The sequence below is a fragment of the Entelurus aequoreus genome, linkage group LG14 (genome assembly GCF_033978785.1).
Source record: "Entelurus aequoreus isolate RoL-2023_Sb linkage group LG14, RoL_Eaeq_v1.1, whole genome shotgun sequence".
NCBI classification, from domain to species: Eukaryota; Metazoa; Chordata; class Actinopteri; order Syngnathiformes; family Syngnathidae; genus Entelurus; species Entelurus aequoreus.
The window spans coordinates 27,050,988-27,077,221 of NC_084744.1; the positions used below are offsets into that span (position 1 = coordinate 27,050,988).

The following is a 26,234-nucleotide window of genomic DNA, read 5'->3' on the forward strand; positions in this document are numbered from 1 at the left end:
GTACTCTAAAAGAAAAAGATAAATGTTAATAAATTATAATCTAGTTATATTCCCGTTTAGATAAAGAATGACTCATAATCATCGCACATAAAAGGGGGGTGAAGCCAAGCGTCTTTTTGTGTCCTTCGCCATTGCCGGGTCTAAATTGGCTGTCAAAGGGTACCAACTTGTCAAAATATGTCGTCATCCTTCTACTATCCAGGTGAGAGGCCTGATTCATGATCTGGAATAATCTTCCACCAGCACCGAGGCGAGGAAGGAGCTCACCAGCGGGTGATGTCAACATAGACACACAAGCTATAAATAGTTTGTCTGCGTTAGCACTTATAATAACAATATCACTAATACTTGGTTGGTATTCAAGCCACAAAATGCAAATGGAGTATTGTTGGTGCTTTTTGGATGGTTATAGAGGACCTCCCATTGGCTCCATTGCAAGTGGACTTTTATTTACATTTATGAGTTAGAATGTGATATTAAAAGATATATATATCCATCGTCGTGTCTTTTACAATGATTGTGAATGATAGAAAAAATTCCCCCCAAAAAGTGCAGTTCCCCTCTAAATTCCAGTGATTAGATTTAAGACTTGAAGTCTATGAGCATGAAGTGATGAAGCCTACTTGGATGAGAGGACAAACGTCTTCTAAGACAAAGTGAACAGTCCAGTTGTGATGGATTGAATGCCCTGAGAATAAAATGATATGTGGATGTTGTGCTTACTTGGACTGTGATGAAGCTGTGAGGACTCAGGTGGTTTGTCTTCATGCTCTTCAGTCTTCACAGAGACAACAGTCAGTGGAAACTTGGTGACATCATCCTCCTCCTGCCCTAGAAGACACTCTCCCTCCTGAGTGATCCACACTTCCTCCTCTTCCTCTTTAATGTGGGGCAGCTGTGGATCCTCCTCTTCCTCTTTAATATGGGGCGGCTGTGGAGCCTCCTCTTCCTCTTTAATGTGGGGGGGCTGTGGATCCTCCTCTTCCTCTTTAATGTGGGGGGGCTGCTGGACGTCTGTTGGGTAAATAAGTAAATAAGATAAAGAGAGAATAGAAATAGTTTTGGACTGACACTGTTAACACAATTACATTATTTGTGTTATTTCCTGTGTTGTGTTAAAATTGTGTAGCAAAACAACCAATAAATACGCAGGAAATACCTCCTTTTGTCCCAGCCACTAAAATTCATTCAAAAGTGGTACAGTGAGTATAAAAAAAGACTTGGAAATTTGATGTGGGGCAATTTGAAAATTTTTACAAGTACGAGGCAGCATTGATTGAGGCATTCTTAACTTTACATTCACTGATGTAAAGTGTTTAAATATTTTATTCTGTACACGGTCTATGACACCTAAACTTTATCTCTAAACGTATCCACGATATTGTAAAGACCGAGTCATTACCATAACTTCATTATCATGGAAATTAAAAAAAAAATCCAAAATCACTTAAAAAAACATTCATGGTAGGACTGGGCGATCGATAGGGTTGGGTATCGTTTGAATTCGAACGATTCCGATTCTTTGTTTCGATTCCGATTCCTGACGATTCTCGATTCCGATTCTTTTAAGAGGCAGGGTCAAAAAAAAAGTTTAGGATATTTTAAATGAGCTAGCTAACCTACAGTCTTTCTGAATGAAATAGTCTGACATTCTCCATCAATTTTAATTCTAATAACTTTTTATGAACTTTACTATAAATTCCTCACAGGGCTGTTTTCAACTAGAATATAAATATCAAATCTATGAACTTGAATATAAATATTATAAATTATGAATACATTTTCCCAGGGGTACACTTTCTTCAAGAGAGCTTTATTTTTGAAAACCTCATGAAAACACATTTACACATAAGTGTATGATGCTGCAGGAAACCTCATGAAAACACATTTACACACACAAGTGTATGATGCTGCAGGTACTTAAAAATGTAACCGTGCTCCCACTGATGGGCTAACCTGGTGCAGAAAAGCAAATAAACAATAAGAAACAACTTGCAAAACCCAGTCCAGATTAGCAGCAGGTACAGTATAAAATCAGAGACAGTTCTTGTTTAGGAAAATGACCTTATCCGCCTTCTCAGGCAGGATGCGTGAGCGTTCTGGACAGATAGTGTCTCCTGCTGTGGAAAATACACATTCGCTGGGTGTGGAAGAAGCTTGAACACATAAATAGGAGAAAGCGAGATATGACAGCAAAGGATAAGTCTTTTGTTGGTTCCACCGGACCATCACCATGCAGCAGGGTCGTCAGACATAAGTATCGGTGGAACGTCCTGGTACATCTGCAGCTCTCTCTCCACTCGTTTCTTGATGGACATGGAGCTCTGTTATTTCGCGGTTATTTCATTTTTTTTTTGTAAAGTAAAGCCACACTTTCGACCGCCGACGCCCGCTATCCATGCTTGAGCTTGACTGACTCGCTCGGCTATGCTAACACTTCCGGTGGTGGGCGCTTCTTCGTTGGTGTTCAGCGGCTTCTTCTTCCGGTTCGGCGGACATATTTTTTTCCGGTCAGCGGGCTGGGTATCGAAAATAGGAATCGAAATTTAAACTTTTGAACGATTCCGGGAGAATCGGAAAGTTAGTCCCGGTTCCAATCGATACTCGATACCCAACCCTAGCGATCGATATACTCGACATATCGCGGGTTTGTCTCTGTGCGATGTAGAAAATGACTATATTGTGATATTCGAGTATACGTTCTCACGCAGTTGCTTTTAGCTGCGGGCATTACACTACAGGCTCTTCTCACTCTTTCTAGTCTCTCCTTCTCACAGAGACTTAAACAAGCGCACCTTCTTACATACGTCACATACGTATACGCCCTCGCGGAGCGGACAGGTAGCAGCATGGGTAACGTTAGCTGTGGTGCGAGTGGTAATACGAGAGAAAGAAGGTGCGAATCTGGTAACAAATGAAGGAATAATTCCCAAGAAAAACAGCAGGGGGTCTATCGTCTGGCGGTGGTTTGGCTTCTAGTGGGAATATGTCGAACAGACAACCGTAATTTGTCAAGTGTGGGGCAAAAGCGTAGCAGCGTAATGCTACAAAAAGTAGCATTACTGCTAATAGGTAGCATCATTTGAAAAGTCACCTGCTAGAGAATGAAGAGTGCTTACTCCGCATGTCAACATCCCCGTTCAGTGCCACACCAACAAAATGCCGAGGCAACCATTTCCATATCAACACCATATGAAACAAATAGTCCACGACATACATAGAATAGAATAGAAAGTACTTTATTGACATAAGGAGATAACGTCCGCCGGAACCTACCACATAGCGAAGGACATACACTATTTGATTTCCGATTATGCAGCTCATTTTTATTTGACACTTATTGACATATCTTGTGTGACATCATGCACAAAAGTGCACTTTATTTGTTTTAAACTATTGTAGTGGTGTTCTGTACAAAAAGTGCACTTTAATTTAGTCTTGTTTTGATATGTCATCTTAGTGACATCATGCACAAAAGTGCACTATCAATCATCAATCAATGTTTATTTATATAGCCCTAAATCACAAGTGTCTCAAAGGGCTGTACAAGCCACAACGACATCCTCGGTACAGAGCCCACATACGGGCAAGGAAAACTCACCCCAGTGGGACGTCAATGTGAATGACTATGAGAAACCTTGGAGAGGACCGCATATGTGGGTAACCCCCCCCACTAATAGCTTGTTTTAAAATGTCTCTGACAATTTTGCACTTTCTGTTTAGAAATGACATGAATGTTTGTGCCACTGCTTAATAACTGTTTAATAAATACACTTTTGCTAAATTGACTTAGTTGTGATTTCCCTCTCTGCATGAAAGTTTAAAAGTAGCATATATTAATGCAGTATGAAGAAGAATGTTTTAATGTAGACACATAGAATCATCATACTGCTGTGATTATATGCATCAAGTGTTCATTCAAGGCTAAGGCAAAATATCGAGATATATATCGTGACATGGCCTAAAAATATTGAGATATTAAAAAAAGGCCATATCGTTCAGCCCTAATTCATGGTATGTTTTTGTCATCATGCAGAATACTTTTATGTGGTCATTTTGTTGGCTGGGCCAAAAGGAACTTTTACCAAAACATGTTTTACTATGTAGTGTTTTTATGGAGTATCTCCATCAACAATTCCTCTTCAGGAATTGGAGACCATCTACGACCCGCTGAAGGAAAGTCAGTCACATTTATGTTCTTTTAATAAATCAAGTGTTAACTACTTTGGTAATTGAAAATAAATGTTTACTTTCACTTGTTGATGCATGTAGGTCACAATCAGGAAGTGAAATTATTAGATTTGATTTGTCCGTTGTGTCCTTGAGCAAGACACTTCACCCTTGCTCCTGATGGGCCTGGTTAGCGCCGTGCATGGCAGCTCCTGCCATCAGTGTGTGAATGAGTGTGTGTGAATGGGTGAATGTGGAAAATAGTGTCAAAGCGCTTTGAGTTCCTTAAAAAAAGGTAGAAAAGCGCTATACAAGTACAAGCCATTTACCATTTGATTACAGTATAAAATGTATTTGGTGAGTGTGTGAGTTTTGTGTAAACATGTTGATACAGGTTTACATCTTCTTGGGGACTGGAACACAGATATGTCCCGAAAGGATGCACCCCTTTTTAAAACCTTCACTAAGCTGTGCCACCAACATTGTCTCACTTAGCTCATTAAAGCAAACTACCAGGGTGAGTGAGTCCTTTTAAACTTTCATAGACCTCGTTGTTACTTCTGACCAGTCTAAGATCACCACAAGTGGAACTACTGTATGCGGCTTAAGTGATCATTCCATGATTTTCTGTACCCGTAAAGAACATAGAACCGAGGCTGACGGCCACAAAACAAGCGAATGGTATGCGGTCAGGCCCACGCTTGACTCAGGGAGATGGACGTCCCTGCCATGCATAGTCCCTTGGGACTCATTCCGTATACACAACAGCAATAACACCGGGGTTAGAATGTGGGTACAGTATGGATCCTCTAGCTGGTTGCAGGGGGCGGCAGGGAGACGTCCCTGTCGCTGCTCCACCACCCAGAGATGTTCCGGGATTAAAGGAGCGAAACATCCGTGAAGGGTGGCTCCCGGCTGATGACCCTGCAGCCAGCACCACATGGCACTGTCGGAGGTGCGTCAGGCAGTAATGCCCTGCAAGTGATAACTTGTGCTTACATCTCAAGACCTACACTAGCAAGGCTTTCAATGACAAACTGGCAAACTAAGACTCACCCTTGGTACTTGCAAGTACACAGTTTTTGGGTCAATTCCTAACCTCAGAAAAGTAGATAATTTCACAGTCAAAGTGGGTGACAATATTATAACAAACAAAAATGAGATTACCTATCTTGGCTACATCGTAGAGACTAATCTCTCCAGTGAAAAAATGACTACTACGGTAGTCAAAGAATCAACCGACAAATTCTGTTCTTACTAGTGTTGTCTTGATACCAATATTTTGGTACTTTTCTAAATAAATGGGACCACAAAAAAAGTGCATTATTGGCTTTTGTTTTAACAAAAAATCTTAGGGTACATTAAACATATGTTTCTTCTAGCAAGTTTGTCCTTAAATAAAATAGTGAACATGCTAGACAACTTGTCTTTTAGGAGTAAGTAAGCAAACAAAAGCTCCTAATTTAGTCTGCTGACATATGCAGTAACATATTGTGTCATTTATATTCTATTATTTTGTCAAAAATATTGAGGACAAGTGTTAGAAAATTGATTATTAATCTACTTGTTTATTTACTGTTAATATCTGCTTATTTTCTGTTTTAAAATGTTCTAACTACACTTCTGTTAAAATGTAATAATCACTTATTCTTCTCTAGATTGAGACTTTACATTAGTTTTGGATGATACCACAAATGTGGGTATCAATCTGATACCAAGTAGTTACAGGATCATACATTGGTCATATTCAAAGTCCTCATGTGTCCAGGGATATATTTCCTAAGTTTATAAACATAATATATATTTTTTTAAACGAAAGATTTTGTGATGCCAAAAAATATTGATGTAATCATAGAAGTAGTACTTTTTAGAGGCGGTATAGTAACGAATATGATTCATTAGTATCGCGGTACTATACTAATACCGGTATACCGTACAACCTTACTTCTTACATAGTAGGATCACCCCGCTGGTGGGTAGAAATACACTTAAAAGGCCTACTGAAATGCGATTTTCTTATTTAAACGGGGATAGCAGGTCCATTCTATGTGTCATACTTGATCATTTCGCGATATTGCCATATTTTTGCTGAAAGGATTTAGTAGAGAACATCGACGATAAAGTTCACAACTTTTGGTCACTGATAAAAAAGCATTGCCTGTACCGGAAGTAGCAGACGATATGCGCGTGACGTCACCGGTTGTGGAGCTCCTCACATCTGCACATTGTTTACAATCATGGCCACCAGCAGCGAGAGCGATTCGGACCGAGAAAGCGACGATTTCCCCATTAATTTGAGCGAGGATGAAAGATTTGTGGATGAGGAAAGTGAGAGTGAAGGACTAGAGGGCAGTGGAAGCGATTCAGATAGGGAAGATGCTGTGAGAGGCGGGTGGGACCTGATATTCAGCTGGGAATGACTACAACAGTAAATAAACACAAGACATATATATACTCTATTAGCCACAACACAACCAGTCTTATATTTAATATGCCACAAATTAATCCCGCATAACAAACACCTTCCCCCTCCCGTCCATATAACCCGCCAATACAAATCAAACACCCGCACAACACACTCAATCCCACAGCCCAAAGTACCGTTCACCTCCCCAAAGTTCATACAGCACATATATTTCCCCAAAGTCCCCAAAGTTACGTACGTGACATGCACATAGCGGCACGCACGTACGGGCAAGCGATCAAATGTTTGGAAGCCGCAGCTGCGTACTCACGGTACCGTGTCTGCGTATCCAACTCAAAGTCCTCCTGGTAAGAGTCTGTTGTCCCAGTTCTCCACAGGCCAATGGTAAAGCTTGACTGTCATCTTTCGGGAATGTAAACAATGAAACATCGGCTGTGTTTGTGTTGCTGCAGCCGGCCGAAATACACCGCTTCCCACCTACAGCTTTCTTCTTTGCTGTCTCCATTGTTCATTGAACAAATTGCAAAAGATTCACCAACACAGATGTCCAGAATACTGTGGAATTTTGCGATGAAAACAGACGACTTAATAGCTGGCCACAATGCTGTCCCAAAATGTCCTCTACAATCCGTGACGTCACGCGCAGGCGTCATCATACAGAGACGTTTTCAGCAGGATATTTCGTGCGGAATTTAAAATTGCACTTTAGTAAGCTAACCCGGCCGTATTGGCATGTGTTGCAATGTTAAGATTTCATCATTGACATATAAACTATCAGACTGCATGGTCGGTAGTAGTGGCTTTCAGTCGGCCTTTAAGACTCTAACACAAGCGCTCATTTAACCCCACTTTGACTACAGAGTTCATGTTTGGTGCTGTGACGCCTTAAAAGCCCTGAAAAACTAACTCCAGACAGCCCAAAACAAAATGATTGGGCTTCTACTCAACCGTCCATCTTGGGCTCACCTTTCCGCCAACCATTTCCTTAACGTGGGGAGGCTCTTGGTATCTGACAGAGTACATCTTCTTGCAGTTGGTCTGGTGTAGAAGATACACCATACTACTAAAATACCCATGTACCTGTCTAGACACTTCAAAATATATTCACCATTAATAACACCAGAGGTAGTTGTATAAGTCATATTAAACCCAGATCTCACTCCAAAAAAGGTTCTAGTTCGTGTGCCTGCTATACCACCAACATGTGGAAGTCCCTATAAAAAAGAAAACATATTACAGGTTGCAGCTACTCGTAACTGGGAATATACAAAGTATTTTACCTGTTTGAAATTGTATTTTCATTTATTTTCTTGCAGTATATTTGTATTTTAAATGCTACTTTCTACATAGTACTGTGTGAGTTAAATATTTCAAGTGAAACCATCTCAGCCTTTCTTGTAGCAGTGATTGTGTACCGTGATGAAACTGTACCCTTTCCTATTCAAACTTCTCATAACTCCTTCAATCAATCAATCACACATTGTTACAAACTGAGAGGAACATCAACCTCAAACTGTCTCGTTTTCATGAAGAATCTAAATCAAAGCATTGCATCATCCCCACAAGACAAAGCATATTCCTATTGAAGAAAAGTGTTAATAATGAAATATAAAGTTAGTAAAGATGTGAGAGTAAGAAGTAAACAAACCTGTTCTGTGTAACACAACTTGATGTTTCTTGAAAACAGCGTCCTGTAGTTGATGTTGTCGCTCCTTCTCCTCTTTTGTTGGACAAAGTTCCTCCTCATACTTTGCTATCGTTCTTTCGCACATTTTCACACAATCACAACACTTTACACTCACATTTGATCTCTACTTAGCGATGTGTTGATAACGTCCGCGTCTCTTTGTTAGCAGCTAACAAGCTAAGCTAACTAGCAAGCTAAGCTAGCACAAGACGCGATAAAGTGCGCTAAGACTAATGTATCCGGATACAAACAATGACTAACAATGTTTCATCTACTACACGACATATATGCGTACATGTATGCACTAAATACAAATAGAGAAACAATAATGGCCAGTGGCCACGTTTAGGCCTTCTCTGTCAAACGCCATTTTGCTTTTTACTCCTTCGTCTTCTTTGGATTTCCAGCAGACTAGTAGAGCATCTTAGGCCTCCACAGCTTCTTAACGGGACTTCTTCGTCCTGTCCTATGGTCCATACTACATTCTACAGTACAGGAGGTCGCGCTAGCAACCTTTCAATGGACCACTTCCAAGTTGGCTTCGTCGTTCTTCTTTTTTTTTCTGTTTAATGGCGGTTAGGGTACGTGGAGGCACTAGGACCATGTAGAGGGCACTAGGACCGCCCTTTGTAGTCGCAGGAAGAGCAGCAGAAAAAATCCCTGGAGAAAGAAATAGGTGAGTGACTAAGCATTTTATTGTATTTTTATTTTGTATTTTATATAAATTAAAAAAATAATAATAATTTAAAAAAAAAAATATATATATATATATATATATATATATATATATATATATATATATATATATATATATATATATATATATATATATATATATATATATATATATATATATATATATATATATATATATATATATATTATATACATTAAAAAAATAATAATAATAATTAAAAATAATAATAATAATAAAATATATATATATATATATATATATATATATATATATATATATATATATATACGTATATATATATATATAATATATATATATATATATAATATATGTATATATATATATATATATATATATATATATATATATATATATATATATATATATATATATATATATGTATATATATATATATATATATATATATATATATATATATATATATATATATATATATATATATATATATATATATATATATATATCCATTTTCTACCGCTTGTCCCTTTTGGGGTCGCGGAGGGTGCTGGAGCCTATATATATATATCCATCCATCGCGGGGGGCGAATCAGAAGTGTCACCAGGACGTCCCCTGGCCCTAACACTCCATGAAGGACATTTACTGGCATTGACCTCCATCTTACATGGACATTCACATGGACATTGTTAACATCCATATTATCAACCTTCCTGTTTGGTCCTTGTGTGCCAGCTGTTTAATGGCAAATGTTTTTGAAGAAACTGCACATTTTCTGTTTTGAACATTATCAGGATTTATTTTATTTAAGTATGACGTTTCGAGCAAGCGCTCTTTTTCACACTGCTGTGGCGGTGTGTGCGGACCTTTCTTTCTTTCTTGTTCTTGTAATTGTTCCTTTTTTGATCCAGCACGCATCCCGATTGGTTTTTAGATTTCTTTCTCCCTCTGCTTTGCACATTTTGAAAATAATACAATTTTCTTGTGATTATGGTATGAATAGGACTTACAGTACGTGCAGCAGTGGTCTAGTGGAGGTGTAAAGATCATGTTTCTAACCATTTTGGGATTTTTAAAGCATTTTCTAAGCATTTGTTCAGACCCGGACTGAAATAGGGGACACACAAATTTTACAAATGACACAAAAATGTTCCGACCGCCCGTGAGATGTGCCTTAATTCAAAGTCTGGGTGTTGGCAACCCTAATGGTTTGAAAAAGGCATTTGGTCGCTAATGCACTTATTGAGTGATAAAAGTATTATAACATTTTTTAAAAAGCTTTCGTTCAAAATATTCTAAATACAGCATATCATCTTTTTCAGAACTCTTTTCTAAACTTTCTGGGCTTTTGGAGGATGGACACAATATTAAAGATTTGAAACTCTGAAATTAGATAATTATTTACTATTTCTTATTTGCTGTATTTTCTCTGGAACAAAACAAAAACAAAAAAACTTGAAAGTTTACATTCTTCCAAAGGCAAAAGAGTTCATAAAAAAAAAAAGAATTAACCACTTAAAATAATTTTAGGATGTTGTTTTGCAATTGAAGACAACACTTGTTCGTTCTGTGATAGGGAAATAAAATAAACAGTTTATTTTATGAATGTATGCAAAGTACATCTCTGTGGGATGATGTACAATATTGGCTTTTGCCTGACACCAAAATTGATAATGTTTTGGGGATGTTAAAAAAAGAAAAAAACGTACAAAATGTTTAAAACACAATAATGGATTTTTTTGTTTTATCCACAAATGTAAGTTTGTAAAAACAAAACCATCCTTCCATAAACAATTCAGCCATTTTCTCTCACTTTTATATTGCATAAAGGTCTGGGACATACATATAAAACAATCACAACACAATCATCATATTACAAAATAGAGTAATAAAGAGCATTAATAAAATGGATTATAGAGACCCAACAAATGATTCATAAAATCACACATTTTAAAATTGCATAAAAGACAATTGTTCAAATGATGTATAAAGTAAATAATAATATGCTTCCTGAAGTGTTTCAGATGTGAACCAGTACATATGTATATCATATAAAGGTGCTAATCTAGGGGATCATTAACAATTACAAATACAAATATGTAATACTTCAATATTTCAAACACCTATAAAAAAAAAAACACTATTATGAATAAGTCTAAAATTGTATGATAAATATATATACACATAAAATGTTTATTTTATGTAAAATATGTCTTGTACTGTTTAGTCTCTCCTTTTCAGTCATATTGTTTTGTTCAATTTTTAATAAAAGTACACAATGTTGCATATTAATGCATGTACTTGACTGAAAAAAACACTATCATAAAATATATAAACTATAAATGTAGAAGCATATTAAAAAGATTGTTATACAAACAACAATGTCACACATGTTATATGTGCTGATGTTGTTAGAAAGTCAAAATTAAAGTCTTGCCAGTTATTTCAAATCCTGCAGTTTCATTTGCTGCTGCTGTTCTCACCAGCACACTTGTGTTTCTTACACTGGTACTTATAAGAGAATCTTTCACCACACACACTGCAACTCAACACTTTCTCTCCTGGGTGTGTTCTCATGTGTGCTACAAGGTTTGATCGGTCACAAAAGCTTTTGTTGCAGATTGAACAGGAATGTGATTTTTCCCCAGTGTGCGTTCTCTTGTGTCTTTTCAAACAACGACTTTGTGTAAAACCTTTACCACAAGTTGAACAGGAAAAAGGTTTTTCACCAGTGTGTGTTCTCATGTGCACTTCCAAATGTTCCTTCCTTGTAAAAGATAAGCCACAGATTGAACAAAAAAAAGGTTTTTCACCAGTGTGTGTTCTCATGTGTACTTTCAAATAGCGACTTTCTACAAAACCTTTACCACATATTGAACAGATAAAACTTTTTTCTTCGGTATGAATTCTCATGTGCACTTTCAAATTGTTACTTAGAACAAAACCTTTACCACAGATTGAACAGATAAAAGTTTTTTCTCCAGCGTGTCTTCTTCTGTGTTTTACCAAACATGAACTTTGTGCAAAACCTTTACCACAGATTAAACAAGAAAAAGGTTTTTCACCAGTGTGTCTTCTCATGTGTACTTTCAAATTGTGACTTTCTACAAAACCTTTACCACAGAGTGAACAGATAAAAGGTTTTTCTCCGGTGTGTGTTCTCATGTGTACTTTCAGATGACTATGGTATTTAAATGTTTTGTCACAGTGAGAACATTTCAAGTGAGTGTTGTCAGTGTGACATGTCTTATCATCTTTAGAGTCTTCATCATCAGTGTCAGGAGAGTGTGACGTTGTGTCCTCACTATCTGATAGTGGAGCTAAAAGCTTGTCTGCTTGTGATCCTCCACAGTGGTCTCCATCAGCTTCTGTTGTCATGTGTTGTGTTGAGCTGCTGCTTGGAGGCTCCGCCTCTCTCTTCTCCTCACTTTCACCTTTGACCTCATCATCTTCACTCTTCACAGGGACACCAGTCACTGGGAACTCCTCCAACCATTTAGGCTGACTGATGCCGTGTTCCTCCTCTTCCTCTTTAATGTGCAGCGGCTCTTGGTCCTCCTCTTCCTCTTTAAAGTAGGGGTTCAGTGGGTCCTCCTTTTCCTCTTTAATGTGAGGGGTCAGCGGGTTCTCTTGCTCCTTAAAGTGAGGGGTCAGTGGGTTCTCTTCTTCATTTTTGCTGTGTAAGATCAGTGGGTCCGCCGCTTGACCTTTAATGTGAAGGGACAGTTTAACACTATGGGTGTGTGGCATTTTGTCTTCCTCTTTAATGTGATGGGAATGTGGTAAAGCTTCTTCCTCTTTAATGTGGTGGGGCTGTGGCTCTTCTTCTTGCTCACGAGGAAGATGTTCTTCTTCGACATCTGCGGGACAGGAGAAAACCAGCATTCTTTAGAAAAGTCCAGCTTTGCTCAGTCACATGAGACATTTTCCTGCACCAACATATGATCTCACAATCTCATTAAATTCCCCTCACAGCAGTCAGGGTACTTCCAGCTGACACATGAAGAAGACCTTCAGGGGAATGCCTTCCCAGGCCAACATCCAATCCACCGTATTCATATAAAAACATCCTAAAAGTCATTCCTGCAATCCGTAATGGTAGACGCCATACGTGAGAGTGTACTGTTCTTCCTCTGAATAAGTCATACACACACAGGAAAAAAATTACCACATGCCAGCCTCCACGCAGTAGTACTGGTGATGAGCTCCCCCTGCTGGTGGACAATAATTACAGTGATTTTCACATTTATCTTTAGAGACATGTCAACTCTAAAAAAGCATGAGCACAGTCAGCATGTTGGCCAAAAAAAATGACATCTGTTTTGCTTTCATTTAGATAGTGTTGCCATAGTTAAACTGGGAAGAAGTAATCAGATTACTGACTACTCCTTCAAAGTATAATTTGTTTACCTTTTAATAATAGTAATAATGGATTTGATTAATTTAGTGCATTTCTAGATACTCAAATTGCGTTAGAGTGAGAACTGAGAAGGTGTGGTAAGCTACATTTAATTATAATAATACTAATAACTAGATAAAGCAATTCCTGAAGAAATTGCATGTGAATGCTCCAATGCTGAAGTTGAACTGAAATGCTGACAGAATGTAGTATGAATGTAAGAATAGTTTGAATGTTGGAATGGTTTGAATGTCGAAGAGATTGAATTTCGGGAAAACCGGGAATTTTTTAAGTTCTTAAACCAACTTCTTTTTTTGTCCTGACTCAGAGGAATGTTTTGACAGTGGAACGGTTGAAATGGGTTGAACAATGTGAAAGGAGTCATCGCACTAAAGCAGGATGGAAATGAGAAAAAAACGGAATTCCTGGAAATTTGTTGAATGTGGAAAAATGGTCGTTTGAATTTCCAGGATGAATTGAATGTGTTGAAGGTGGAATGGTTTGAAAATTGTGGGAATTGTGGAAGTTTGAAAAATGGATAATTAATTTTGAATGGGGAAAATGTTCCTAAAGACTGGGAATTCGAGAAAATCCGGGAATTTCTTTTAATAAGTGTTGAAAGGGAGCACACAATTCCTGAACACACTGAATATTTTGAAGTTGGAACGGTTTGAATCAATGAAAAATGTGCGAGTTGTGGAACTTTCATTTTATTCCTTTCGATGGGAATTTCATGGACATTTTTGAGAATTTCGGGGAAAACAGGAATTTTTATGAAAATGCTAAAAAATGTGAATGTTCTGAATGAGTTGAAATGGATGGTGTTGGAATTTTTGACATCGGTTGAGAAATGTTGAAGTCGTAACATTTTTAATTGAGAAATGGTATTATGGAATTCCTGGAATTTCGGGAAAACCGGGAATTTTTCCAATTCAAAAAACAACTTTGTTTTCTGTCCTGATTAAGAGGAATGTTTTGACGGTGGAAGGGTTGCAATTAGAATTTCCAGAATTGGTGGAATATGTTGAAGTTGGAATGGTTCTAATCGGGTGACCCGGAACTATGTAAGTCAGGGGGCGTTCAACTCCCTGAGACTTTATTCAAGCCCACATACCCAGAGGCCTGACTGCGCTGACAAAATAAAGGTTTCAAAAAAGCACCTCACACAAACATAATGAACTTATTGATGCATTTACACAATTATTATGATTTGACCCAAAGTTCTGGTTAAAACTTGTCCAAAGATATATTGCACCAATAAATGTAACAGATTGTGCATTTAACTAAACATTTTATAATTTTTTATTTGAAAAAAAGCAAAGACGGTAGTAAAATATGTGTGAAAGGTAATAAATGGAACTTAAAACAATGAAAACAAAAAACGTAATTTTATTTTTATATTGCCATTTTATTTACATTTATTTTTACTATTATTTGATTTGTCACTAACTGATATCCGTGTTGATAACGTCCGCGTCTCTTTGTTAGCAGCTAACAAGCTAAGCTAACTAGCAAGCTAAGCTAACTAACAAGCAAAGATAGCAGGAGAAGCGGCACAGTGCTTCTAGGGCTTCGAGACGACTTTATCCTTAAAGAAAGAATCAAAGATGTATTTTATACGACGTAAATATTTCAAACTGGAGAACAAATAATAAGACTGACTTATTAGCGTCTTGCTCGCTTCTTTTTCCGTCGATGTGGTTTCACGACAGTTAGCACACTTGACGTTACAAGGCAGTACTGCTCGGTTCTGCTGTCTTCCGTTTACGCCGGAAGCTGGGAATGACGTCACAGCCGAGTGGACGAAGAGGCATCTCTATATAAGATATTGCCTGCTGTCACTGTTACCATGCTTTTCTTTTCTGTAATATTTGTTTGAATAAAAATGTGATATAAAAGAGTGTCTTGTTTTTAAAAAAATAAATGGAAAGTATATCAATCAAACCTTTAATGATGGGGTTCAGTGGCGCCCCGTGCGACATTCATTGCAATGACAAGAGTGAAAGTGGTAGAAATTGTACCGATATTACTGCCTGATTTCTTTAAATCTACTCTTCCACGTGTTTTTATTGTTGTTATCTTTTACTCCTCAATAGTCTATTTTTATACAAAACATGAATAAAACATTCAAATATCACAGAACGTGATGTCGCAAGGGCTCTGTCATAAAACAAATTGCAGGTCCAGGAAGTGACGTGCTCTTCGCGCATGCGTGGATCAATCGTGTCGTGCATTTATTAAATTTTTTAAAAAGTGTCAAACATTTGCTCTCATAGACAAAAGTCTCTTTCTTAAAGTGAAATCCAAATTCTCACATTGTGTTAATGATTTGAATTTACATTGGGGGCGGCGTGGCGAAGTTGGGAGAGCAATCTGAGGGTTACTGGTTCAATCCCCACCTTCTACCATATAGTCACATCCGTTGTGTCCTTGAGCAAGACACTTCACCCTTGCTCCTGATGGGCCTGGTTAGCGCCATGCATGGCAGCTCCTGCCATCAGTGTGTGAATGTGTGAATGGGTGAATGTGGAAATAGAGTCAAAGCGCTTTGAGTTCCTTAAAAAAGGTAGACAAGTGCTATACAAGTACAACCCATTTACCATTTACCATTTACAGGTTGATTGGCAACACTAAAATTGGCCCTAGTGTGTGAAAGTGAGTGTGAATGTTGTTTGTCTATCTGTGTTGGCCCTGTGATGAGGTGGTGACTTGTACTCAGCTTGTACCAAGCTTGATGCAGCTGGGATAGGCTCCAGCACCCCCCGCGACCCCGAAAGGGACGAGCGGCAGAAAATGGATGGATGGATGGAAATCAATCTTGGAAGATTGTACAAAATAGAAAAAACACTTAAACTATTGTATTTATACAAATACTTTAAGTGGTTTTAAATAAGCATGTTTAAGCAGAAGTTTATTATTTATTTATATATTTTTTCATTTTAATCTTATTCGAATGTTTCCTCATATTTACTTTTACTTTTTTAACGGGTTTTGTTTGTAGGAGGATTGGATTTAATGTGATGTATTTTATATTGCTGAATAAAATATAGAAAAAAATTTGACTCATATTGTATTGAAAGTACCTTAATGTGTCTATACATTGTTTATGTATGTTTAATTGTTCAATAAAAAATAAAATAGATAGTCAGAAGTAGAACTGGTTTACAAACAAAGTTTAATATTAACATAAATAATGTTGAAGTCATATTACATGACATTATATACCATACCATACCAACTTTATTTATGAAGCCCTTTAAGAACAACCACAGTTGAAGAACAAAGGGCTGTACACCGCAAAGAAATACAGGCATCATCATCATCATCATCATCAGCCGTTGTCAGTCCACTGCTGGACGAAAGCCTCAGCATGTTTCTGCCATAGTGATTGGCATACTCTTCATGCTGGTTATTAGCCTACACCTTCCACGCTGGCTTGGTGCGAGTTGGAAGGGGTATTTTATATCAGAGATCCTTCTCCGACCTAGACTAATTGCCTTACTGGGCTGTTGAACTTAGTCTGTCCTGTTGGTTGTCCGCGCCCCAATTACCCAGGGACCCGCTCAGCTTTATGGCGCTGACCGCCCGCCAGTCACAAGAGAAGGTGCAAACGGTTCTTTGTGTGCATTTTATAGACGTTAGTTGGGACTCACTAACCCCACACACAACCTCCCATCTCATGCCTGGATGTAGTTTAACGTCATACCCATACAGGCAAAGCACAGACTAAAAAATAACATTTTAAAACAGAAGTAAAATACACATTGAAAAAGCAAATACAAATTATCCTAAGAATAATTTGTTAGATAAAAAGCAGTTAAAAAGTTTAAAAAAAAGTTAAAAAGAGTTTAAAATATCATGCTGGTTAAAAGCCAGTGAATAAAAATGGGTTTTAAGAAGGGTCTTAAACATAGCCAAAGAAGGGGCCTGTCTCACATGGAGAGGGAGATGGTTCCAGAGTTTGGGACCCGCAACAGTCCCCTCTAAGCTTTAGTTTTGATTTGGTTACCTCCAGGATCAGCTGATCAGCTGACCATGCTAGCATGTTAGCATGCTAAATTTTTAAAGTCATTATTTGGCCTCAAACATACATTTTGCTACTGTAAAGGCACGCTGGAAAAGTTTGACATAGCGTGTAAAGTAGTCCATAACCACAAGTACACACCTGTTGCCCTGAGATGTAACAGGTAAGTCAGTAATAATCATAGCGGCAGATCCTATCATGTTGAAATGTACCATCTTTATCTTTCATGATGGTCACTACTGTTAAGAGACTTGGATCAAGCGTCCAGTCAATGTTTGGCTTTACCGTGTCTAATTTCACATTTCACTTTCCTTTTCTTGGATGCTTTGCCACCAGAAGATTCAGCCTCACGCTTTTCCCTGCTCCCACTTTTAGTACTTTGGCCACAGCGAGTCAATCACATGACTTGTTTCAGCTTTAGTTTTTACTCCCTGATCCAACCCTGGCTTGGAATTTAACCCTGGCTTGGAATCTAACCCATGCAAGGCAGAACTGCCAAATATGACTGACTATCACAAACAGAAAGAAAACTGTAAAATGGGTGAAGTCAGCACAAAGCGTCAGATGGACAGAACAAATGTGCCAAGAGCCATTGTATTTAATTTGATGTATTTTATATTCCTATGTAATTGTTTAACTTGCTATAAAATATTGAATAGTATTGTATTGAAAGTGCCTTGATATGTGTGTGCATTGTATATGTATGTTCAATTCTTCAATTATTACACAAATACAAACAATTAAAAATTAAACCAAAGTGTTAGGTCATTGTTTTTTGTCCTTTTAAAAGAGTGTTTTAAACGCTTAGACTCTACAATATCATTTATGTAAAATGTTGTGTATTGTTCCTATAAAGTTTGTGTGTGTATTATAATGAAGCTGCTTCAAAAAACATGACGTCACCCTCGCTAGATTCACTTTTATTCTTGTAATGATGATATGACTTTTATTTTGTTAATATTCCTGTGTTAGCTGCAGTGGAGGAACTGCGTTGCTGTCAAATATTTGTCTCCTCCTCCAGGAAGTTATTTCAAGTCACGTGATTTCCCCGAAATCCAGCCAGCAGTTAGCATATGTGTGTGCGTGTAGCAAACCATCTTACCTGGTGACAAGTGACGTATCAAATTCTCATTGGCTCAGGGGAGATTTTATTTACGCTCGCTTCCGCTTTGGCGTCCATTTCATGTTTACTCGTCAAGCAAGTTGTCGTCGCCTTGTTTTTCTCAGAGGATTAAAACTGGAAACTTTTTTTATTGACCTGTGCACTTGTGACATTTAATGATGAACTTGCTGTTCTTATTCCTCCTAGTTGTAAAAACATACAGCGTGACGCCTGGTAAGTCCACTTTCTTTACAACGTTATACACCTCATTCTTACATGCTCATTTCATCCTAAATACTTATTCTAATTATTATCTTCTCTTTTCACCAACATCAATCAGTGAATAGTTTGCATCTCCATTTGTTGCTCAAACATTTCATGAGTCAAACTTGTTCAAGTTGTCTCACTTTAGCAGCAAAATACATCAAACTTTTTACTTGAGCATTTCCGGAAACGTTGGTTTCACTTTTAAATAGGAAAATAACAATCATTAATCCAGGAAACAATCAGTAGTATCAGTTATAAGATGAGATGTGGATCAGAATAATTTAATGTACACAATAATTACTCTATTGTTGGGAATTATTCTGAAATAATGGATATGATTGACCCCCAAAGGGACAAGCGGTAGAAAATGGATGGATGAATTATTGTTTATTGTTTATTGAGGATCCCCATTAGCCGACACACAAACGCCAGGCTAGTCTTCCTGGGGTCCTTTTCAAAAGTTCAAAGTAAAATAATAATACACAGATCCAGTTACAAATAAAAGGAAAAAGAAAATTCTCCAAATAATCAAATAAAATAAGAGTACACAGATCCAGTTACAGAACATACGCACATCCAGTTACAATAAAAGAAAGGAAAAAGGGAAAGAGAAAAAAAAGAGTTGTCAAACTGATAACATGAAAGATGAACTCTTAAGTCTAAAAAGTGACTTTACATGTTTCTTAAATGCTTTTTTACTGTGAATAGTCCTAATATTTAAATGAAGAGTATTCTAATATTGTTGTTGTATTCCATTGTAAACATTCCATAAGGTGCTGCTATATTTCCATGCTTTGGCAGTGACATCACTAGTTTGAACTTCCCCTCACCTAGAAAAACGACTTTTACTTCTCTGCTAGCAATAATGTCATGTATTTATTTGACACTTACACTTGTAGAAGGAAATAAGTCAAGTTATTCATGTGTGTGGTCTTAAAGTGAGGTATAAATATGAAATATTAAAACAGGAAGTGATTGTTTACTGTGAGAAGCAGCAGTGTTTGAAGTTGAAATGAAGACAGCATCATTTCAAATAGGAATTGTTCACATGAAACTAAACAATCAAATGTTCTTTTTCTGCCTTTTGTCTTTCAGTGATTCATTCACTCAAGTATTTCATCACTGCATCCTCCCAAGTTCCAAACTTCCCAGAGTATGTGGAGGTTGGTTATGTTGATGAAGTTGAGATTAGTTACTATGACAACAACATCAATGAAACAGAATCCAAACAGGACTGGATGAACAAAATCACAGCAGAGGATCCAAACTACTGGCAGAGACAAACATAGTACAATGTTGTTAGAGAACATGTCTACACAGACAACTTTGAAACACTTAAGAAGCGTTTCAACCAAACTGGAGGTTTGTTTATGTTGAACTTTCTACTATTCTAATATATTTGATATTTTTTATACTGTATTAAAAACACACATTACTGCACTGATATACCTTGTCTCTGTCCATCCCATAATAACCTACAACAAAGTGTTAGTTTCACTCTGCTTTACAACACTTTGTGTCTCTCAGGTGTTCACACTTTCCAGGAGATGTCAGGATGTGAATGGAATGATGAGACTGATGAGGTCAAAGGTTGGAGGCAGTTCAGTTATGATGGAGAAGATTTCCTATCGTTGGACATGAAGACATGGACATGGACTGCAGCAAAACAACAAGCTTTCCCCACCAAACTCAAGTTGGACCAAGAAATACTTAGACTAGACTACTACAAATATTATTACACTGAGGAATGTCTTTCTTACTTGAAGAAGTATGTGGAGTATGGGAAGAAGGTCCTAATGAGAACAGGTAGAGGCACACCTTGTACTTTCACCTTTTAACATGTTAGCACTCCCCCTGTAGGAACATTACTGACATTACACTGTGTCTCTTTATACTCTTTTCTCTTCACCTCTCTTTCTCTCCATCTTCACCTCCGTTCTCTTCTTTTCTCTTTATCTTTACCTCTATTCTCTCCATCTTTGCCTCCATTCTCTCCTTTTCTCTCCATCTTTACCTCCATTCTCTCAGTCTTTACTTTCATTCTCTCCTTTTTTTCCATCTTTACCTTCATTCTCTCCTTTTCGTTCCACCTTTATCTCCATTTTCTCCTTTTCTCTCCATTTTTACCTCCATTTTATCCTTCTGTTTCCTTCTTTTCCTTCATTCTCTCCTTTTCTATCTATCTTTACCTTCTTCCTCTCCTTTTCTATCCATCTTCTTCCCTTTCTCCCCATTTTTACCTTTATTCTCTCATTTTCTCTCCATCTTAACTCCATTCTCTCCATCTTTAACTTAATTCTCACCTTTTCTCTACCTCCATTTTCTGCATTTATCTCCATCTTTACCTTCATTGTCTCCCTTTCTATCCATCTTTACCTTCATTCTCTCCTTTTCTTTCCATCTTTATGTCCAATCTTTCCATCTTTGCCTTCATTCTCACGTTCCTCCTTTTCTCTCCTTTACCTCTATTTTCTTCTTCTCTCTCCTTCTTTACCTTCATTTGCCCCATCTTTACCTTCATTCTCCCCTTTTCTCTCATCTTTATTTTCTTTCTCTCCATTTTACTTTCTTTCTCTCTTGTTCTCTCCTTCTTTACCTCCATTATCACCTTTTCTCTCCATCTTTACCTCCTTTCTCTCTATCTTTACTTCCATTGTCTCCTTTTCTCTCCATCCGTCACTGCCACGCTGGCGGTCCTCGCTGTGGTGGTCCTCCTGGCGGCCGCCATCATCATCTTCATCATCAAGCGTCGCCCAAGCAGACAAGGTGAGGGACACAAATGTTTCCTCTTTCAGGAAGACGCGGAAAAGTCTCTGCTTTCATTCATGAGATGTGAATTTCACCTGCTTTCTCTTTCATTTCAGCCCAATACGATCCAGCTGGTAAGTAAAACATCTTCTCTTTCTTGGAAAGCATAACAATAAACAAAGCAGTGGTGAAGCATCACTCACACACTTTGTAAGTTTACCCCCACAAAGATTTAAGCTATTAATATCATTTATTACATATTCATCTTTGTTATGTCAGGTATATTCAATATAATATTGACTTTCTGTTTCTGTTACCATCAACATTCTGGATTGTTGCTATCTTTGTAAGGGTCAACTCACAAACTTCCTGTTTTAAGGTGTGATGTAGACACGTGTTACAAGCTTAGCAGGAAAATAAAAGCGTCCCTCCATTAGGAGTAGCTTGATACTGGTGTAAGCACACGCAATAGAAAGTATCACAGACAACTTTTGATGAGTCGTCATGATAATGAACATCAAGGGCCTGATCTACTAAAGGTTTGTGTATTAAAATATGTGCAAACCTCATCTACTTAACTCCTGCGCAGTCTCTGAAATGAGCAAAATAGAGAACACAATCCATTCAGCGTGTCTGTCTTCATGTACAGTCCTGCTCAAAAGTTTACATACACTTGTAAAGAACATCATGTCATGGCTGTCTTGAGTTTCCAATACTTTATACAACTCTTATTTTTTTGTGATAGAGTGATTGGAGCACATACTTGTTGGTCACAAAAAACATTCATGAAGTTTGCTTCTTTTATGAATTTATTATGGGTCTACTGAAAATGTGAGCAAATGTGCTGGGTCAAAAGTATACATACAGCAATGTTAATATTTGCTTACATGTCCCTTGGCAAGTTTCACTGCAATAAGGCGCTTTTGGTAGCCATCCACAAGCTTCTGCTTGAATTTTTGACCACAAAATTGCTGCAGTTCGGCTAAATGTGTTGCTTTTCAGACATGGACTTGTTTCTTCAGCATTGTCCACACGTTTAAGTCAGGACTTTGGAAAGGCCATTCTAAAACCTTCATTCTAGCCTTATTTAGCCATTCCTTTACCACTTTTGACGTGTGTTTGGGGTCATTGTCCTGTTGGAACACCCAACTGCGCCCAAGACCCAACCTCCGGGCTGATGATTTTAGCTTGTCCTGAAGAATTTGGAGCTAATCCTCCTTTTTCATTGTCCCATTTAAAGGCCTACTGAAAGCCACTACTACCGACCACGCAGTCTGATAGTTTATATATCAATGATGAAATCTTAACATTGCAACACATGCCAATACGGCCGGGTTAACTTATAAAGTGCAATTTTAAATTTCCCGGGAAACTTCCGGCTGAAAACGTCTATGTATGATGACGTATGCGCGTGACGTCAAGGGTTGAAGCGGAAGTATTGGGACACATTGTATCCCAATACCAACAGCTCGGTATTCATTGCTAAATTCCACAGTATTCTGGACATCTGTGTTGGTGAATCTTTTGCAATTTGTTTAATGAACAATGGAGACTGCAAAGAAGAAAGTTGTAGGTGGGATCGGTGTATTAGCGGCTGGCTGCAGCAACACAACCAGGAGGACTTTGAGTTGGATAGCAGACGCGCTACCGTGAGTACAGCTTTGGCTTCCAAACATTTGATCGCTTGCCCGTCCGTGCGTGTCGCTATGTGCATGTCACGTACGTAACTTTTGGGAAATATATGTTTCTTGCCGACTCTGATGGCGGCCGGGGTGTCGTCGAAAGCTACAACGCGCGCCGCTGTCCTCACCTTGACTTCCTCCGTCTCCGGGCCGCCAACCGCATCGATGTTTGGGTGAAGTCCTTCATCGCGCCGTCAATCGCTGGAACGCAGGTGAGCACGGGTCGTGTTGAGCAGATGAGGGCTGGCGTAGGTGGAGAGCTAATGTTTTTAGCATAGCTCTGTTGAGGTCCCATAGCTAAGTTAGCTTCAATGGCGTCGTTAGCAACAGCATTGCTAGGCTTCGCCAGGCGGTACAGCATTAATCGTGTGGTTACAGGTCCAGAGTTTGGTAGTATTGTTGATCTTCTGTCTATCCTTCCAGTCAGGGGCTTATTTCGTCTGTTTCTATATGCAGTTAAGCACGATGCTATCACGTTAGCTCCGTAGCTAAAGTGCTTCGCCGATGTATTGTCGTGGAGATAAAAGTCACTGTGAATGTCCATTTCGCGTTCTCGACTCTCATTTTCAAGAGGATATAATATCCGAGGTGGTTTAAAATACAAATCCGTGATCCACAATAGAAAAAGGAGAAAGTGTGGAATCCAATGAGCCCTTGTACCTAAGTTACGGTCAGAGCGAAAAAAGATACGTCCTGCACTGCACTCTAATCCTTCACTCTCACGTTCCTCATCCACGAATCTTTCATCCTGGCTCAAATTAATGGGGTAATCGTCGCTTTCTCGATCCGAATCGCTCTCGCTGCTGGTGTAAACAATGTGCAAATGTGAGGAGCCCTTCAACCTGCGACGTCACGCTACTTCCGGTACAGGCAAGGCTTTTTTATCAGCGACCAAAACTTTTATCGTCGATGTTCTCTACTAAATCCTTTCAGCAAAAATATGTCAATATCGCGAAATGATCAAGTATGACACATAGAATGGATCTGCTATCCCCGTTTAAATAAGAAAATGTCATTTCAGTAGGCCTTTAAAGCAGCAGTTCCATTGGCCGCAAAACAGGCCCAGAGCATAATACTACCACCACCATGCTTGACGGTAGGTATGGTGTTCCTGGTATTAAAAGCCTTACCTTTTTTCCTCCAAACATATTGCTGGGTATTGTGGCCAAACAGCAGCATTTTTGTTTCATCTAACATCACATGGACACAGATAAGACCTTCTGGAGGAAAGTTCTGTGGTCAGATGAAACAAAAATGTAGCTGTTTGGCCACGATACCCAACAATATGTGTGGAAGAGAAAAGGTGAGGCCTTTAATCCCAGGAACACCCTTACTACCGTCAAGCATGGTGGTGGTAGTATTATGCTCTGGGTCTGTTTTGCTGCCAATGGAACTGGTGCTTTACAGAGAGTAAATGGGACAATGAAAAAGGAGGATTACCTCCCAAATTCTAGCATGAGCAGCGTAACCAGCTCACGGTGCCTTTTGTGCTCCGACAGCTGGTGACGGTGGTAACGAGCTCTCAGAGAGACGTGAAGGCTGAAGGCTAAGTGAGACACAGCAGTGGGCACACAGTGAGGACTTTTCTTTTTCATGCACCTCCAAATGTTCTTCTGACTTTGTGTGAAGATGATGTTCAACTTGGCTCTCACTCTGCCACATGCTAACATCTGCACTTGGATTCACCTGCTTTTGTTGGGAATGTGCTGAGTCATCTTCTTCCTCCAGGATGCTTTGTGCACTGGAACACAGAGAGATGTCTCCATCGCTGAGGGACCTCATCACACTTGGACATTTATGCACTAATTGCTCCTCATCTCATCCATCATGTCTTCTTTGGCTCTTTATGGCTGAGAAAATCTGCATTTTTCAACAATATTTTGCCAGTCAATCATGTTGATGTTGATCTTTGTGTCCATGTAGTTGTGATGTCATCATTTGGGGCTCAGGTGTCATCACATTGACAAGGATTTCTTCTTTCCTTTTCAAACCAATAGACAGCTGCTTATCAGTGAATATCACCTTGTGTCACATGTCATCATTATTTGTACTAATATTTTGGAACAATAGTACCATTTTTAAGTACTTTTGTATGTTAATGTTAATTGTTTTTTATGTAAAATTTAAGAATGATGATTATGACAACTGCTGTCCAGTTGTTATATCTTGTTTTCTGATGAAATTAGTCTCATTTGCAATGCAGTTGCACTTCCAAGACCATTAGATGGCAGCACTGTATAACTATTTATGGTATGTTGTCAATCTAGAAAGTAGCTTTTTTCCAGGAAGACGATTTTGTTAGGTTGTGCCCTACAAAGTGTCAATACTGTAAGTATTGTCCTCATCACAAAACTGTAAAATTCCAACTATAATCTTAATTGTAGTTTCCTTTACCAAATTCCAAGGTGTTGAAATCGCCATGTAAAAACACTCATGCTAATAGTAGCCTGTCTATGGCAAATCCTATGTAAATTAGCAATAAGCTAGCACATTTTGAAAGAGTGTAGCATTACTTTACGTTTGAGCGTTTTTTTATAAAGCACACTTTGATGGTGTTGAAAATGGCAACATGACTTAGAGGGAGTTTGGCTGAATCCGGCCTCAGTGCTGCTTGAGTGATTGTTTACGTGAGCCCGTGTTTAGTCTGAAAGCAGACATGACCAGTCTGAAACCGGACATGACGTCACATGCAACAAAGGTATCCAACTATGGCACCGTTTGATTTTACGTGAATTGATAGAAACGAGGGAATTTGGTCATTACCTACAAAAGTAGTGAATTGGGTAGCCAACCTACCAGTTAGTGTGACGGAGGGGGACAGTGACACAACATTTATGACAAAGCGTTGCAAAATGTTTATATTTTTTGAAACAATTTGCTGTTTTTTCCTATCCTTTTTGCAGTCATATTTTTGCTTGATTGCCAAACATGGCGAGGATGTCATTTGGGAAGTAAACAAGGTAGGCCGTTCATATACTCTTGATATTCAGTGTTTTATGTGTACTATGTTTCATGTACATTCTGGCTGTTTTATTCAGTAAAAACTTGACAAATAC

General features: G+C 38.3%; 3 protein-coding genes across 7 annotated transcripts in view; 1 reads left to right on the top strand and 2 right to left on the bottom strand.

The window, feature by feature from the left end:
• The window catches only part of LOC133664598 (oocyte zinc finger protein XlCOF6-like), a 183,537-nt gene that overhangs the window by 13,382 nt on the left and 143,921 nt on the right, over positions 1-26,234 (bottom strand). For 2 of the 3 annotated variants that reach the window (XM_062069358.1, XM_062069361.1), the window contains exon 3: positions 724-1,014. In XM_062069358.1, coding sequence (XP_061925342.1) covers positions 724-1,014 — 291 coding nt within the window. Of the gene's footprint in view, positions 1-723; positions 1,015-8,243; positions 8,864-26,234 lie in introns of those variants that run through there. The other variant, XM_062069360.1, reaches the window with a different exon arrangement.
• Positions 10,592-15,043, bottom strand: LOC133664652 (gastrula zinc finger protein XlCGF57.1-like). 3 transcript variants are annotated; one of them, XM_062069464.1, is made up of 3 exons: positions 15,018-15,043; positions 13,125-13,170; positions 10,592-13,039 (listed from the first exon to the last, which is right to left on the bottom strand). In XM_062069464.1, exon 3 carries the CDS (start codon positions 12,839-12,841, stop codon positions 11,417-11,419), a length of 1,425 nt encoding a protein of 474 aa, XP_061925448.1. In that variant the 5' UTR covers positions 12,842-13,039; positions 13,125-13,170; positions 15,018-15,043; the 3' UTR covers positions 10,592-11,416. The 3 variants fall into 3 exon arrangements, with proteins under 3 accessions (XP_061925448.1, XP_061925449.1, XP_061925450.1); XM_062069465.1 differs by lacking the exon at positions 15,018-15,043 and having other exon boundaries at positions 10,592-12,816; positions 12,930-13,237; XM_062069466.1 differs by lacking the exon at positions 15,018-15,043 and having other exon boundaries at positions 10,592-12,816; positions 12,908-13,237.
• Positions 18,582-26,226, top strand: LOC133664691 (H-2 class I histocompatibility antigen, K-D alpha chain-like). Its single transcript, XM_062069529.1, is given in 7 exon segments — positions 18,582-18,715; positions 19,844-20,110; positions 20,276-20,554; positions 20,777-21,514; positions 21,613-21,630; positions 24,678-24,752; positions 24,907-26,226. Coding segments are annotated over 4 exon segments (846 nt in total). The 5' UTR covers positions 18,582-18,657; the 3' UTR covers positions 21,019-21,514; positions 21,613-21,630; positions 24,678-24,752; positions 24,907-26,226.

Bases quoted from the DNA above. Each gene is read 5' to 3' on its own strand.
- LOC133664652 (XM_062069464.1), bottom strand. From the start codon at position 12,841: ATGCTGGTTTTCTCCTGTCCCGCAGATGTCGAAGAAGAACATCTTCCT.